The sequence below is a fragment of the Drepanopeziza brunnea genome (assembly GCF_022702325.1).
Source record: "Drepanopeziza brunnea f. sp. 'multigermtubi' strain 214-2 chromosome Unknown ctg9, whole genome shotgun sequence".
Lineage (NCBI taxonomy): Eukaryota > Fungi > Ascomycota > Leotiomycetes > Helotiales > Drepanopezizaceae > Drepanopeziza > Drepanopeziza brunnea.
In genome coordinates, this window is record NW_027094072.1 from 905,675 (window position 1) to 922,662 (window position 16,988).

At 51.0% G+C, this 16,988-nt stretch overlaps 5 protein-coding genes across 5 annotated transcripts; 3 read left to right on the top strand and 2 right to left on the bottom strand.

The window, feature by feature from the left end:
* Positions 1-345: 345 nt before the first annotated feature.
* Positions 346-2,540, top strand: L3040_005671 (uncharacterized protein; the record flags this gene model as incomplete). The annotated part of the gene is made up of 2 exons (XM_007295737.1): positions 346-995; positions 1,046-2,540. 2 exons carry the CDS (start codon positions 346-348, stop codon positions 2,538-2,540), a joined length of 2,145 nt encoding a protein of 714 aa, XP_007295799.1.
* Positions 2,541-3,304: 764 nt separating this feature from the next.
* Positions 3,305-6,986, top strand: L3040_005672 (uncharacterized protein; the record flags this gene model as incomplete). Its single annotated transcript, XM_007295736.2, has 5 exons — positions 3,305-3,349; positions 4,140-4,156; positions 4,224-4,365; positions 4,504-5,649; positions 5,700-6,986. 5 exons carry the CDS (start codon positions 3,305-3,307, stop codon positions 6,984-6,986), a joined length of 2,637 nt encoding a protein of 878 aa, XP_007295798.2.
* A 3,245-nt stretch (positions 6,987-10,231) lies between these two features.
* L3040_005673 (uncharacterized protein) lies at positions 10,232-11,548 on the bottom strand (the record flags this gene model as incomplete). The annotated part of the gene is made up of 1 exon (XM_007295735.1): positions 10,232-11,548. One exon carries the CDS (start codon positions 11,546-11,548, stop codon positions 10,232-10,234), a length of 1,317 nt encoding a protein of 438 aa, XP_007295797.1.
* A 500-nt stretch (positions 11,549-12,048) lies between these two features.
* On the top strand, positions 12,049-13,357 carry L3040_005674 (uncharacterized protein; the record flags this gene model as incomplete). Its single annotated transcript, XM_007295734.1, has 3 exons — positions 12,049-12,164; positions 12,281-12,397; positions 12,451-13,357. The coding sequence occupies 3 exons, from the start codon at positions 12,049-12,051 to the stop codon at positions 13,355-13,357; spliced, it is 1,140 nt and encodes a 379-aa protein (XP_007295796.1).
* Positions 13,358-14,007: 650 nt separating this feature from the next.
* Positions 14,008-15,401, bottom strand: L3040_005675 (uncharacterized protein; the record flags this gene model as incomplete). Its single annotated transcript, XM_007295733.2, has 3 exons — positions 14,008-14,432; positions 14,531-15,067; positions 15,122-15,401. 3 exons carry the CDS (start codon positions 15,399-15,401, stop codon positions 14,008-14,010), a joined length of 1,242 nt encoding a protein of 413 aa, XP_007295795.2.
* Positions 15,402-16,988: the final 1,587 nt, after the last annotated feature.

The following is a 16,988-nucleotide window of genomic DNA, read 5'->3' on the forward strand; positions in this document are numbered from 1 at the left end:
TAGTGCGCTCGGAGGTATCCTTGCAGCAGCCCGTTGCATCCAAGACTCTCAATGTTCAGCCTCCGAACCAAATTCCCATCCCCAATTCCCATCCTCAACCTTCTGCTTGCCAACTTCGCTCAGTGCAGCAGCGTGCGGGTATCGCCCATCTAGACTGCTCATCACCCCTACCGTGCTGCCCGCAAGACTATCGCCAACAACACTTTATTGCCGCGGGCGGTACTCTTTTCCCGTTCAAACGCTGCCACTTCTGCATGATCTGTCACCAAGTCTTGTCTCTTCGATTGCCCGCCCTCGCCCGACAACCCGTCGCATCTCGAACGACAGCCTGCGCACCTCCTCGCCATGGGTTACAAGCAGAGGAAGGATTTAGCTGCAAGTCGACGGCGGGTTGAGGACGAAGGCGACGAGGAAGGAGCTCTGGATACAGCAGATATAGATGATGAATCCAGCGAGGGGTCATTAGCAACGGAGGAAGATGGCACACACGACGGTGACGAGATCAGCACAGATGAAATAGCTCTTGCTGGCTCTCCAGAGCTGCATAAACTCAACGGAAACCAGCAAAAGGAGTCGTCACGGGATGGCAAGAGCAACGGCGTTAAGGACAGCTCCAAGAAGCCGTGCACGAACGGTACCAGCGACCTGGATATGATGCTGAATGGTCTCAATATATCCGACCGCAACGAAACTGCGCAGGAATTGCAGTATGAGGATCTCCGGGAGGATGAGGACCTCCAAATACCCTCACCGGCAGTTGTCAACTCGAACGCTCAGATGGATCGACCACAAGAGCTACCACATGAGCGTCGACGACGGGAACATGAGGAATACAAGAAGAAGCGAGATGCGGATCCTGCCTTCGTACCAAACCGGGGAGCGTTTTTCATGCATGATCACCGTCATTCTGGGCCCGCGGCGAATGGGTTCCGGCCCTTCGGTCGAGGTCGAGGTCGAGGTAGGCTGGGTCCTGGGGGACCATATGCTTCATCCAAGTAAGCTTCTCATTTTCTTGAACCAAGTGTTAGACTCTAATGTATACCAGCCAAATACATCAAGCACACGAGCCCACTGATGCACCCTGGATCCATGACATGCACGAAGTCAACAACCAACCATCCCCTCGCAATCATTTACAGGCACCGAGCTCCGCAAACGGACATTCCACATCTGCGCGGGTTCCCATCAGCACTTCAAAGGAAGCCCCTCTCAACCGGGCACTCTCGGTAACGAAACATATAGGCAATGTCCAAATTCGCGTGCACCTATTGGGCATGGAAAAGCCGCTTGTCTTTCCCGGTATCGCAGTCAAGCAATACACCCGCTTGCCAGATCACCGTCCTCCCCTCCGCCGAGACAAGCCAGTTCGCATCTCTCTTCCTGACCATCCGCCACGCTACATATTCCCCGCCGTTGACAGATCGTTTATATTCATACCTCGTGCTATGAGGCCAAATCAGCAAGGCTTTGGCGGACGTGGTAGAGGAAGGTCGGCTCTTGGCTCTGTTGGTGGATACTCAAGACGCACAAGTGTCTTTGGTGGTAGCATGTTTGGCAGTGGATACTCTCCAAGTGTTGCTATGAGCCGCCGCTCATCTCTGGCACGGGAATACAACCGGGATAGCTTAGCCTCGCCAACTGGTTCGACCATGTCCCGACAACAGATGGCTGTAGACCCATCTCGTCCTGTTGTAAAGCTGCCACCAGCGAGCCAGTCGGTTCACCCCCAGAACCTCCAGAATGCCGATGAGAGGTCTCAACACCAGCCTCCTCAAGGGACTACTGATGACCTCTCCCGACCACAAACATATCCCCTTCCTCAAAAACCAACCTTCCGTGAAAATCGACCAAACACTATTCCTATACATCAACCCAAACCCCAAAAGACCGTATCCGTTGCCGATATTGAGTCACCAGGAACACTTCAGTTCAACCCCCCTCAACAATACCAACAGCCTTTCCATCAGCAGGTTCCTATTCAGGTCAACGGAAACAGCTACCACAATGATAGCTTACTGCATTCTCGGAACCCGTCTCATCCAAGCCAGGCATCTACGGGGACTCCTCTGTCCCAGATCCCAGAACGTGCTATACACGCCCAACCATTCCAACCAAACCCGTACCAACAACCGCCTCCAAACTTCTACTCTCAGTCTCCGTACGGCTCCATGGCACCACCACTGCAAGGGTACTACTATCCACCAAGCTATAACCAGCCTCCAGCTCCAGCTTTTGTCCCCCAACAGCCGCAGCAGCAACCACCTTCATATCCTCAGCCTAATGCGCAGCCAGACAATTCTGTCTCGCAAGGAGGTGTATCCAACCTAGTTGCTCAAGAAGTCAACGGAATGGTATACTATTACGATGCAGCACAAATCCCTGCTGTTGCCACTTTCCCTGCATACCAGCCGCCGCCACCTTCCTACCCGATGCAACAGGTTGGTGGAATGGTTGGGATGGGCGGCATGATGACACCAAGTCCCGACGGATTCTATTTTCCCCAGGCCCAGCCACAAGGCGTTGTGTACTACCCACAGTAACGGAGCCTTTCTGCATTGCGGGCCAACATTTGTTTAATTCTTTTTAATGCTTTCAGCGATCTTGTCAGGGGCATGATGGATTTTCATTGTGCGGTTTTGGAAGCGTTGTTATTCTTGTCTCTATTGTTGCAGTATTGTTTGTGAAAAGATATCGGTTGTTCGGATCAGGTATCGTGAAGGTTTAAGGGTGGCTCTCGGAGGTCCAAGGCTGGCAGAGGCCATATCGAGACATTGTTCGGGAGATACAATTGTGCCGAATACAGCTGGTGGTGCATTTCAGTATTGGTTTTGCACGATGGATCTCCTTCTTAAAATGTTGTTTTAAGAAAGATTCCGATGAGGCATTCGTCGACCGTTTTTACTTGAAAGGCGTGGCGAACAGAGTAGTAGTAGACGCAGCCGCAGCCGCAGCCGCAGCCGCAGTAGCAGTAGCAGTTAAATATGAGAGTCGGTGGATGACAATGGCCCTTCGTACTTTGTTTCAGTATTTGCTTATTTTGACACCGCCACGGGATTCATGATCGGTAGGTACTTCTATCACATATCACAAACATGCTGAATCAGCCACTCCTGCAGAAAGTTCGGACGTCCGAAGGCTGCCTTCACTTACGCCAGCCAGCCTCTTTGCCTTGGGAGCGGTCTGGAGGTGGTGGCGCCTTGTGCCGGGATTACTTTAGACTATTCCCTACTCAATCAACACGTACCTGGAACTACGGAGATCTTCACTGGAACATTGGAATTCGGGCTGTAGCTGTGCCAATACCATGAGTGTCTCGGAAGTTGCTCTCATCAATACTGTTCACCGGGAGGTAGAATTGACTTCAGAAGGTTGTATTATCATGAATGAACCAACTTGAATGAGTGCATAGATACAAACCATGTTTGACAAGCTGCAGAGTAGAATCCAAGGGCCATTGATATCTACCCACTCCTTCATCCATCCATCCACATGAGGCTGAGGCTGAAGTAGAAGTTGTTGAAGCCGAAGCCGAAGTTGTTGATTTAAGGAGAAGTCGAAGCTTCGAGGTAGCCGGCTTATTCACCAAAGATTCGCTCGTGACTCGACGCTTGTCTTGAAATCCCGAGCTCACAGGCACGCATGGACTTGACTACCACGCACCAGCCGGCACCAGCCAGCACCAGCGAACAAACCTTCCATTAAATCGAACAAAAAGGACGACGCATCTCATGCTCCATACTCCATACTCTATATTCAAGACGTCATACAGCGTATCCAAAGCCAACTATCATTGTCGCTCACCGCCATCCCAAGAGGCTCGTTCTCCTGGTCACGGGATCACTCACTCACTGCCGCCGACTCGTAACACCATACTTACCTAGGTACAGATAGAGTAGCCTAAACTAGTAGCGGATCCACTAGCCGAAGCCGAGCGATAAAGGTGAGCTCCTCAGGCAACCTTCTGCTTCGACATCTCCATCCCCTCTCGTCCCCTCTTCATCTTCATCTTCATCTTCATCCGTCAACTTCATCTTCAACTCACCCCCCTCCCATACTCGACTCTCTCATTCTTCCTCATCATCAGCCTCTTCCTCCTGCTCAGGACCTGTTTCGTTCTTTGATTACTGATCAAGTCCAAGCCACAGAGGGCATTGCAGTTCGTCTTCCTATCTCAAGACGCCTCTCTGCATGTTACCGCCTGATCTCTAGCTGATACAGTCCAGCCTTTCGACCACCGCAGTCATGGCGTCAACCACGCCCACCACTCCAGATACCCTCGTCACAATGAAGATCAATATCGAGGGCAGCAATAGCAGATTCAAGCTTCCTCTTCGCGATCTTGTCCCTGGCACTCTCCCACATAAGGTATGTCATGTCATATGGTGATGGTATGATGGTTCCACATGAGGCTTCCAGCCTGGCCTGAACTGATACATCCTCATCTCTTACCATGTCCCATCTCTGTATCTACTGAATGGGAGCTGACTCGTCATTTGCACACAGCTCCGATCCCTCCTTAGTATTCCAGCTACCTCCGAGGCTATCTTCGAGCGGTACTCCGATTCCGCCGCTACCTTCATTGTGCTCGACCCAAACAATGCATCAGTCTATAAGCAACTCTACCGTGCCGCCAAGGCTAAGCTAAAGCTCCGTCTCAAGGTCACCGTCATACACAAGGAGCCAGTTGCACCTAAGCCAGCTACTGTTGAAGATGAGAAGCCACGTCCAGTCAGCCCAGTCGCGGGACCATCCATCTCAGTCAAGCCAATCCCGACACCTGCTCCAGCCCCTGCGGCGGAGTCTACCGTCAGCTACCCGGAGAAGGCTGTCTATTCAGGAACGGTCGCTGAGATTCAACGTGGATTTGAGGAGCTCCTGATCAATGGTTCTCAGCGCGCTTCTGCCAGTCACGCTTCCACTTTCACTACCCATCCTCCGAGCAGCTCCACCTGCTGTAGCAAGATGAACCCTGCGAAGATTCCAGTCCAGAATACCAAGATCCCGCTCATTGGTGTCGGTTTTACTGACGACAACTGGTATGGTCCACCTGTTGCCTTGTCTGGCCGAGTCAATGAGCGTCTAAATGCTCCTTGCACCACGCCTGTGCCGGTCTCTGAAGTTCCCGAGACGGTCAGCGTCTTCTCTGTCTACTGCAACAACTGCCAGGCTACGACTTCAGATGTTCACTACCATTGCAGCACTTGCGATGACGGTGACTTTGATCTCTGCCAAGCTTGCGTCGATAGTGGGGTTTCATGTAGTGGCGATGAGCACTGGTTGATCAAGCGTTTCGTCAAGAACGGACAGGTCATTAATAGCACTACTGAGAAGGTTCCCTCGAAATCGAAGCTCGGAGAGAAGAAGGATAAGACCACTGTCACATCAGTGGAATTCCTCGAGGACCCACTTGCTACACGCACATGCAACTCTTGCATTTCAGAGCTTTCCGAGGAGAACTTTGTGACCTGCACCACTTGTCCAGACTACGACTTGTGCATCCCTTGCCACGTAAGCATGGAGCACGGTCACCACCCCAAGCATGCTTTCGAGCCAGCTGTTGAGGATTTCAACCTTGACTCGGTTGCTAAGGCACTACTTGCTCCGGGTCGCAACACTGGTCATAACGCTATATGTGATGGATGTGACAAGGTAAATGAACCATGCAAATTATGCAATAATGTAAGCTAACATCGTGACAGTATATCTACGGTGTTCGTCACAAGTGCCTCGACTGCCCAGATTGGGATTTCTGCTCCGCTTGCTACCCAAATGCGAACTTCATCCACCTTGGTCACCGATTCGTTCCTATCTACGAACCACTCAACGATCTCTCCGTTCTGTCCAGATCATACACCTCGAAGGCTCGCCACCACGGCATCTACTGCGATGGACCACTCTGCAATTCCGCAAACGGAATTCAGTCCTTCATCAAGGGTGACAGATACAAGTGCGCAGTCTGCCATGATACCGACTTTTGTGCCAGCTGCGAGGCCAGCCCATCTAACTCGCACAACCGCACTCACCCCCTAATCAAGTTCAAGACTCCTGTCCGAAACGTTAGTGTGACAACTGTCGGTGATCATCAGGATGGTCAACGCATGCCAGTCATGGGCGACCGTCGTTGCACTCGTACTAAATCAAAGTCTACCGAGACGGTGACTGCTACCTCGACCAACGCTGCAACTCAGGTTCAGACCGTTGCTGATCTCAAGCCAACTGAGCCAGCCAAGGCTGAGGCGGCCCCAGTTATTGAGGCCGAGAAGCTTCCCGAGACAAAGGAGGAGGCCAAGGAGCTTCCAGCTGCCGTCGTGAAAGAGGAGCTTGTCGCCCACTTCGTCCGTGATGTCATCGCTGATGGCACTGTGCTCCCACCCAACTCTGTATTCGAGCAAACCTGGTACCTTCGCAACGGCGGCAACACTTCTTGGCCCGCTGGATGTACTGTCAAGTTCGTCGGTGGCGATAACATGTGTGCTGTTGACCCTGCCCACCCAGCCAGCGTTCACGAGCTTGTATCTGCGGCTGAGAGCACCACTTGCTATGCTGAGGTTGCTCCAGGTCAGGAGGCTGGCTTCACTGTCCTGATGAGAACCCCCAACCAGCCCGGTAAATTCATATCCTACTGGCGCCTTACAGGCCCCAAAGGAGACAAATTTGGTCACAGACTCTGGTGCGACGTCCAGGTTAAGGAACCGGCCTTCAAGGAAGATGACAATGCTGAACCTCATGTCGAGGCTCAAGGTAGTCAAATGATCTTCCCGAAGTTGGAGAAGGAGTCCCCGGCTGCCAGCGTCCATGAGGCTAACTCAGCTCCCGCTGCTGTACCGCTTGCTCAAGATGAGGTTGACGAGTTTGAGCAGTTCGTTGAAGATTTCATTGAGGATGATGAGACCGATGATGGTTTCATGACTGATGAGGAGTACGACATTCTGGATGCCAGCGATGAGGAGTTTCTCGCTGAGCAAGGAAAAGCCCTCAAGAAGTAAATTGATCCTTGGGTCGCGTTAGGGGAAGGTGTAATGGGGGAGGAATGCGATGGCGTAAGACTAACCCAACTGCTCTGGATAGCGTGGATACGGATGGAGCAATGGGATTTCTCGGTGCTATTTCTTTCTTTCTTTACTGGGTCCTTCTTTCTCTCGGATGTAAGCTACTCGATGGATTTGCGCGCTCTGCTTTTTTTTTTCTTTTTCTTTTGACCGCTGGTCTTCACTCACTACGATAGATGGATGGATCCGTACCTCGATCTCAGGTCTCACGACCGACCCCCTTTGCGAGGGAGGATCGCAGGAGGCGTGATTCGATGCACGAGCATGCAGAACAAATAAGTCAGTCCTTGAACTTTTCAGGATCTTTTTTCCCCTTTGCGCTGGGGCTTGGTTGGTAGTAGGCACCAATGATAAAATGTCAAATGAACCTATCTGCTCTGCCTCGCGAGTGACGTGTGGCTCTTCAGCTCGAGTACTAGTAATATAGCCAAACGCCCCGATCCTCGGAAAAGTCGGAATAATGTGTACTTCTCTTCTCCATCTTTCCAACATTGTCGCGCTCTCTTCGTGGATAGAGGCCTCTGTTCGCCCCAAGTTATCTCTCCATAGGTTATTTTTGCCATCATCCAAAGAAAGGCTCGCTACAGAACAATGACAATGTACTTTACTCGACCAGACCCTCTCTCTATTCCGTACACATCACATCACATCACATCACATCACATCATACCTAGACACCTCAACCCCTCCCCTCCCGTCACTAGTCAGACAAAGAATAATATAGCGAGCAGGGAAAAAATTTTTTTTTTTTTTTTTTTTTTTTTAAAAAAAAAATCCGATAAAGGGTGAGAGAGGGGGAAGGGAGTGAAATTTTTTTTATTTTTCAATTTTTTTTTTCTGCGCGCCGGATTCTGCTTTCGCTCCTTTCTCTGTCTCTCTCTCTCATATCTGATCTAGAGCCGGATTTTCTTGGAGGAGGAGGGAGGAGGGAGAGGAGGAGGAGGAGGAAGGAGGAGGAGGAGGAGGAAGGAGGGCGATTGATCGATCGGTTGGGTAGGTACCGTTTGTTAGTTGTGTCTTGTTGGGAGGGGGAGGAGGGGGAGGGAGGTTCCTGGCTGGCTGGCTCCTGAGGTTGGTTGGTTGTCGATCGGTGAGAAGTCGATCCCCTTGGTGGTTATATGTATATATATGTATATGTATGTATGTATTGGAGATGGGATAGGAGAGGATGGGATAGGATGGGATGGGACAGGATGGGATAGGATACAGGCGTTGGGGTTACAGATCTACTGCTGTCAGCCAGTCTCCTGCTTCGATGGGCGTGTCGCGTTCTTGGGAAAGGCGAAGAAGGGATTGATCGGGATGTAGACGGTGGGTGGGCTGAGAGCTGGGTAAGTAAGTAAGTCAGTCAGTCAGTCAGTCAGTCAGTCAGTAGGCGGGCGGGCGGGCGGGTACAGTGAGTGAGTGAGTGAGTGAGTGAGTGAGTGAGTGAGTGAGTGAGTGAGTGAGTGGGGCTTCAGAAGAGAAGCTGTTTGATCACGGACAACACTCATATGGTAGTCACTTGCCCTTTTCGCTTCTTGAATCTCGGGTCGAGGCTCGTGACACGCTCCATGGCTGGGTACCTACTCCGTCGTCGGCTTTTTCGTGGGTGGTCGGACTTGCTGTGACGGGACGGTTTGGGAAGAAGAAGGCACGGTATCCCGTCCATCCGGTCGGTCATTCGGTCATGGAAGGCTCGAGCTTGGTGTCTATGGAAGGAACGAGGGGGTAAGTAAGTCAGTAAAGCCAGGTGCGTTCGGCGAGATGGGGAGGAATGGATAATGATGGGCTGTGAGCGCATGGGTGTAGTTACTTAAGTTGTATTGCGCGCGACTGAAGCAGTGGAGGTAAAAAACGTGGTTGAACTTGAGGTGTAGATAGATGCAATATGTTTCTTGTATTGGGACCTAAGGGTATATACAGCTAGCTAGCTACCTATACACAACTGTCGACCGTTGAGAAGCTATTGTTAATTTCCTCTTGCGAAAAAGCTGGAAAGGTTTATAGAGTTGATACGCAATGATGTTTATTTTATTGGAAAGGAACAAGTACAAACTTATGGTTGAAGAAGTCACACGGTGTACGCCCTCGCCCATCGGCTATGCCAGAAACATGCAGACGATATGTAGCCTCGGATGTGGATCTCGCCCGCCTAGTACAGTACGGTACGTAAACACCATCATCATTCTTTAGCGATACACGTGGGGAGCTTTAGGTCCGAAGCACAGGAGACCACCTCCGACTATAAGGAAGTGAGCTCCGTAACGACGTGCAACAAAACCTTTTCCTCTGCAAAACAGGAGAGATGAATGGACGGGGACCTTCGCTCGGACGGTTGCGAGCGGAGGAGACGGGCAGAGGGGCCGAGGAGGGGTGGACCGAAGATGTTTGACTTTCCGGCCTGCTGGTCGAAAGCAATGCGAGAAGGGAGGAACGTAAACTCTTTGTTTGATCAGCGAGACTCGGATCCGGATCCCATGTCCATGTCCATGTCCATGTCCACGGGGTTGCTGCCTGTCTCCCTGTCGGCGAGTGACCACATACCGTTGGGTACCACATTCATGACAAACCCTTCAGCAGGGAGAACTTGCGATTGCTCCTCCTTGTATTGCCACGCCCTTGACCCTTTCCCAACGTTCTGGTACGGCAGAAGCTCTCACAATCGGGAAAGGCATTCCGTAGACGTATGAAATTGCTGTTCGATACGTACGCCTCGAGTGAGGACTGAGTGGCTCCTCACGATAGAAACTCCGGGCTTTTGCTCTCTATGGATGTGAGTTAGCAGAGGTGTTCCAAATACTTGCCTTGGATAAAATAATGAATGCAGCAATGAAATTTCCGGGAACCAGACGTGGCTGTCAAACCTCCCGCTGGTCGTGGCTTGGCACATCAACATGAGTATCGTTGACAATCATTCGTGTCCATCGGCGTGTAGACCCATACTGAGCACTCACGAGTTTCCCTTTTCAGTGTCCTGAAGGAAGCTGAGCGATGGCTTGTGGCTCTTCGAAAATATCTTGAACGTAGAGCAGATTACTCGAAGCCATATAGAAAACGAAATATCCAGACTCCGGTTTGACCATGTTCGAGCTCGAACTTATAGACGAAACCAACCATCGAAAGCGTTTCGGCATCTCAAACAATTTCTTCAGACTCTGACCCGAAACAAGATTTGTGAATTATCGTTACCAGAGCCTAGCTTAATATATGACCTTTTTACCCTCACTCGCTACGATACCACCGGTCACACGAGGACCATAATCCGGCCCAAAATACTCGACAGTCTTAGCAACAATTGGTCTTGACTTTGGCTCTTCACCAGTAGGCTTCCTGGCACCGGCACCGGCACCATCGCTTGGGGCCCCCTTGGTTCCACCCTTTCCATATCGCTTCTTGTACCGGACTTGAGCATCTTCCGCGAATTCCATGCGCAAAGGACGGCCTTTGATCTTGTTGACCCACCACTTTCTCGTCTTGACTTGCTTCGGCTTCGATTTGGTGACACCATCGGGATCCGAATCCTCATCGCTCTCATCGGGCTCGGACACATCAGTTTTCTCTTCTCGGATGTAGACGAAACCCTTGACCGCGCTCTCCGCCGCTGACAGTTCCTCAAAAACTATCCAAGCGTAACCCTTGCACTTCCCAGAATCCTCAAAGGTCGCAATCTTGATACTTGCAATTGCTCCACACTTCTCGAAATGCTGCGTAAGAGACTCCTCGGTGGTATCGAATGACAAGTTGCCCAAGAAGACTCTTGTGCTCGGCGGCTTGCCCTCCTGCCTGATACTCGCCTTTGTCCTTTCTGGTCTTCCCTCGAACGATGTATGTTCCTTAATCAGAACCCGTCGACCCGAGAGAAGCTCCTCAGACAACTCCAATGCATGTGTAACACCCTCCGCAGTCGAGAAATCGACATAAGCAAATCCTTTATTGTGAACAACCTTGCCGAATCTTTTCTCTTCGACCTTGTTAGCTGATTTCTTGTCGTTCGGTCCAGGCATATGTATTCGAGTGATATCCTCGTCCGTAAGATCTGATTGCTCCACCAAGAATTTGCGCAAGTCGTCCTTCGATACGAAAAACGGCATGTTGCCGATCCATACCCCATGCTCAGATCTCTTCTCAACCTCGGCCTTCTTCTCCTTCTCTTTCGACTCAGCGGTAGGGTCTGAAGCGGTTTTAGAAGCTGGGAGAGGCTTGCCTTTCTTCAGGCGACGGAGCTCTTTCTTCGAAGGTGGTACGGGAGCGGCGATATCGACTTCGATCTCGTCAACGTCAATGGCCTTGCGTTTCTTTATCGGTGGCTCGGATGATGCATCTTCGGCTGGCTCTGTGCTAGCTACTGGTGATGCGATGTCTCCCTTTGCTTCGGTCGTCGCAGGCTCTGTTGGAAGATTTTGAGGTGTAGGTTCCACGAGAGTTTCTGCCTTCCTCTTTTTGCTGGATTTCTCTTTCTTCGACTTTGACGAGGGTCCCTTGGGCAATTTAGCGACTGTTTCCTCTGGGAACCCCATGGCTGGGATTTGAGGAGATATTTTGCGGCGATTTCTCTCTCAAGACTTGGTTGCGTGCGTTGCGCACAGAGCTCTTGCTCCCCCGTCTATGAATAACTCAACCGGAGTATTTTCTGAGAAGATTTTAATGACTCCTATGTAGTCGGTAAAAGGAGTAGCTGGTGTGACACAGCGAATATGTGCTTGAGAAAAAATTCGTGAGGCTGCTGCCATGGTTTGAAAATGTAACGGAAAATATTTATTTCTGGTTGAGAAATATCGGTCATACTTATCGCCGGCGCTACAAGCTCTAATACGCCGCCGCTCCAACGGATCTGCCATGCCGCTTGAAGGTCTGGAATGCCCTCAATGCTTATGATCTGACTGTTCATAAAAAGACCACGCGGCGCGCCGTCGATTCACTCACTCATCCGCCCTCATTGGTGGCCACTAAGCCGCAATCCCGATTTCCTGTTTTAACAATGTTCGCAACTTCACAATAGTTCCGCAATACCGAGGTCATGGACATCAAACAAGAGGAGACTCTGGTCTCTAACCCGGACACAGCCATGGATAGCGATGGAGCCGTCGCCCTGCAGAATCCACCCGATGCGAAGCCTACCTATAAATCTTTCAAGTAGGCCTACCTTCAAATTCAAATGTATCAAGTTTGGCTTTGAGCGTTCGCGTTGGCCTTCCTGCCAGGAGGACACCTCGAAATCAGGACAAATTAGCTAACATGGAATCTCTCAGGAAGAAGTTTCGAAAGATGAAGATCAAATTCGATCATAAGATGAATGAGAGTAATGAGCTGTACTTGGAGGAACAGCGCGCGATCAAGACGGCCAAACGCCTTGCGCAAGAGAACGAGTTGGCATTCCCACCTCACTTTCACGGAACAGAGGACTGATGCTATCCAACAGTCGAATTCTTGATCTTCTCCTCGATATGAACAACTCGGCCCAAATGCCAGTCGATAAGCGTGTTGATATTATATCCGACCTCCCAGAAATCCCTCCTCTATTCACCAACGAAGAGCTGGCCAACGCCTCCGGTTTACAAACTCCTGAAGGAATAGCCCTCTACAACGAGATCCAAGCTCTTCTCAAAGAACGAGACGCTACAAACATCGCATCCAAACCTCCCAAATCACTCGCAACGCTGCTGAAAACAGTTCCACACCCCACTACTCAAACCCCAGGCAAGATCGAAGAGCTGGAGAAGACTCGTGAAGCGCTAGATGGCCAGACAGCACCGATTGGATACTTAACAGCTGAGCAAATCGACGACTTCATATACGAACTCGACGCCGAAATAGGCAGCGTTCCCGCTCTCCCTTCTACCACTTCCCCATCGGCTGCTCACCAAGAACTCGCCTTTGGCAACTACCACAGCCCTTATAACTGGCTGCGTCGAAACCAGCCACATATCTTCCTCCAAGACGGCGAAGGCATCGAGAAGTCCCATGGCAAGCCCGGCGCCCTCCGCGGCGCAGGAAAACGCGCCAGTATTCCCGCCCCTAGCAAACCCGACGCCTTGGAGATCGTAGAGGAGAATGGACAAGGGTATGAGTTTGCGCTCAGTGGAAGTACAACGTCGAAGGGCAAGCGGAAGAGAGACGATGACGATACACCAGGCGGCAATAACACGAGTAAAGCAACGAAGGGAGGGGGCGAGGAAGTGGCGAAGAAGAAGAGGGCATATAACAGGAAGCCGAAGAATGCGGATGGGGAGACGCCGACGACGAGTGCGAAGAAGAGTAGAGCGAAGAAGGCGAAGGTGCCGAGTCCTGATCCGACAGCTCATCCGTTCGGGCCGCCGAGGGACTGAAAGCATTAGAAGGGACCGTGCAGAAGAAGTGGCAATTGGCGCTGGGAAAGGAAATGGATTTTTACATGGCGTTCTAGGAGACGGAGGAGGGCTGGGGATGATCTAGCTGGAAAGGCTGTGTCACAAAGTACTAGGGGTGGGGGATTCTGGAAAGCATTCTTGCCGGTGTATGGTGGGCATTGCTTTAGAGATATGTACAGTATTCTTTTTGCAAATCCCAAGGATATGGAGATGCAAGTTCATGAAGATGGAAACGTTTCTTATGTTATAGTGATGTGTAATGTGATGACAACCCGCAAAGTCTACACGTCTACTGTAGCTGAGAGAAAGGCACGTCTTGTCCGGGGCCGGTTACGGGCCTCGGAATAATCCAACAGAGGGACCAAGGCCAACGGTCCTGAGGTACTGTGACACTAGCTAATAGCAGGATTGAGAGAGTGACATAGCGGAAGGTAGAAATCCAAGGTCTTGATGCAACGGTCTATGTACAGCGCTGACGTTCATGATCTCATCTTATGCGCATACGGTGTGCGCGATCGACAAGTCTATCTTGGTTCTCATCTCCCCCTCCGTCAAGTCCAGGCTTTCCCAAGACCGCTCCTGATTCACACTCGCTGAACCCCTGGCGACTCGGGCGGAAAAACAAGAATCTACAGCTTCTGCTTCAGCAAGCTCTTCATCCTCCTTTCCACTGCATTCATGTACTCTGTCGTCGTCACGTAATCATCGCGACTGGTCTTGCCGCACGCCAGTGCCAAATCCTTCGTCATGATACCATCAACATCGACTGTGTCGATACATGCCTGCTCTAGACTCTCCGCGAACGCCACGACATCGGGTGTGCCGTCCAACTTTCCGCGCTGAATGAGACCACGGGTCCAAGCGAATATGGAGGCGATGGGGTTGGTGGATGTCTCTTTGCCCTTTTGGTGCTCGCGGTAGTGGCGAGTGACGGTGCCATGGGCGGCTTCCGACTCGAAGGTTTTGCCGTCTGGGGTGATGAGGACGGAGGTCATGAGACCAAGCGAGCCGAAGCCTTGAGCAACAATGTCGGATTGGACGTCTCCATCGTAATCTATTCATTTGCATTAGCCATGTTATTTGTTTGTTTTGATTCAAAGTAGGTCTAGGATAAGCGATAAGCGAAGCGAGGCGAGGAAAAAGTAAACATACTCTTCAGAGCCATAATGTACCCCCCCGAACTCTTCATCATCTGCGCAACCATATCGTCAATAAGTCTATGCTCGTACCAGATCTTCTTCTCCTCGAATTCCTTCTTGTACGTCGACTGATAGATCTCCTCGAAGATGTCCTTGAAGCGTCCGTCGTACTTCTTCAAGATCGTGTTCTTGGTGCTCATATACAGCGGCAAGCTCTTCGAGATCGCAAGCTTGAAACTGGCGTGTGCGAAACCCTCGATAGACTCGTCAGTGTTGTATTGTGTTTGCGCTACCCCGCCACCATTCTTGAACTGGTAGACCTCGATTTCCTCGGGCTTACCACCCTCGGGCGTGAAGACCATTTTGAGAGTACCATTTCCTGGGATGACCCGGTCTTTTGCGCGGTATTGGTCACCGAAGGCGTGGCGGCCGATGATAATAGGTTTTTTCCAGCCGGGCACGAGGCGGGGGATGCGGGGGATGACGATCGGTTCCCTGAAAACTGTGCCGCCGAGGGAATTTCGAATAGTTCCGTTGGGAGAAAGCCACACTGTTTACTTTGTCAGCCTGGCGCTATTGCAATAGGAGAGGCAAGCAATCGTACTCTTCTTGAGGTTAAATTCCTTGACCCGGGCCTCGTCTGGCGTGATGGTTGCGCACTTGACACCGACCGAGTACTTCTTAATTGCCTCCGCAGAATCAATGGTGACCTGGTCGTTCGTCTCGTCTCTGTATTCCAGTCCCAAGTCGTAGTACTTCAAGTCGATGTCCAGGTACGGGTAGATGAACTTGTCCTTTATGTCCTTCCAGATGATCCGGGTCATTTCGTCGCCGTCCAGCTCCACCACCGGGTTCTTGACCTTGATCTTAGGGAAGGAGGCCATGTTGCGCGCTTGTATGAGGGCTCCGCCGAATCTTACGGGTGTAAAGAAGGCTGAGGTGTGTGAGGACTGTTGTGGTCTTGTGAGGTTACACAGAGTGCGTGTGAGGACGGTTCTTGAGACGCTCATTTTAAATAATCAGAAATGGGTTGGGAAGGGAAAGAAGGGGAATTTCGGGCTCGGGGGTCCACCGTCCAGCGCTCTTGTGCAAGTAGGTTTGGGTATGAAGTCGTTTGCCGTCAATACTGGCTGTGCTGGGGCCGAAGTGTGGGGGATATCCCGGGACAAGTATTGAACGTCAATTATTTTAGCCGGCAATCGCGACAGGGCATAGCAGACAAACGATTGTTTATTTGTTTGTTTTCAAGTTGTGTGCGGTACAGACTTTTTCGAATCAGCAAAGTTTGAATCTTTAGTCGCCCTGGTCTCAAGTCCGAGAATCGGATATCAGCCACAAAGATCAATGCAGTAAGTGGCGCTCATAGTCACGTGGCTAGAAGCCATTCGCCGAGGATCTAAAGAGAATAATCGTCGAGACTAAAAGGATGTAAGGAGGCCCACCTAAGCGAGCCGACGATTACATCGGATTTCCAAACATCAAACTCTCCTGGAATAACGGATTTCAATCAAGCCGACAACACCAGATACCTCCTGTGAGCCTTAGGAATGCTACCCATTTCGAGTCGCCTCCCTACTCCACCTCAACTCCGGACCCGGTTTACCCAATCCAGCCTCCCGGGTGCATCCCCCTTCATCTTCACATCGAAGCAGCAACAACCACTTATCTCAAAGTCTGGCCTTCCATGTGTGCAGGCTCTCCATCGCATCTGATGCAAGGATCCCATCCCCCGAACCCATTATCAAGCCACCCATCAATACCATGGTGAGGGCCACAAGCCTGAGAGGAGATTTGCGATTCCTTCTTCTGCGGATTCTTTTCGAGTCGAAGTGCCATCATCGTCTTAATCTTCTCCGGCTCGCAAGTTTTCTTGCAATTGGGGCACTCACACCCATCATACTTAAAAAGCTTGTTCACCAAACATTTCGCGTACCTCAAACTATCAGCATATATCCTGCGCTCCGCCAGCCAAAGCTTCTGTTCCTTTTACCATTTCAACCTCTCCTTCTCCGTCTTGGCGGAATTCTCGCCCCTGCAGGCCCCGATGTCCTCTTTGTGGAAGTCCCGGAGGTGGTCACGGTAGTCCTTTCGCCTGAACGGCTCCGAGTGGCGGCCGCTGCTGCGTTTATCGACAAAAGCAAATCGAAGTACACTTTGTTCGGCTTGTCTGCAGTGACGTCACCTGAAGATCGGAGCTGGAGGTATGGCTCTTTTCCCTTTGAATGCTGAGCTTGTACTTTGGTAGAAGCTGGCTGTTATCGGTCCATTCTAGACTGGTCGGGGCGTGTCTCAATTCAGGTTGCTCTTTGATTAAGGCGTACTGGTTGGTCGAACGAGAGAAGTTTTGAGCGCACACGCCCAAAGGACTGACACGTTCACTCACTTGAGAGAGTGACTGCAAGTATTATTCTGTCTGAAGGGAATAGACCCTCTCGGTAGTGGTATAATGTTGCAATTGTTGCTTAAACTGC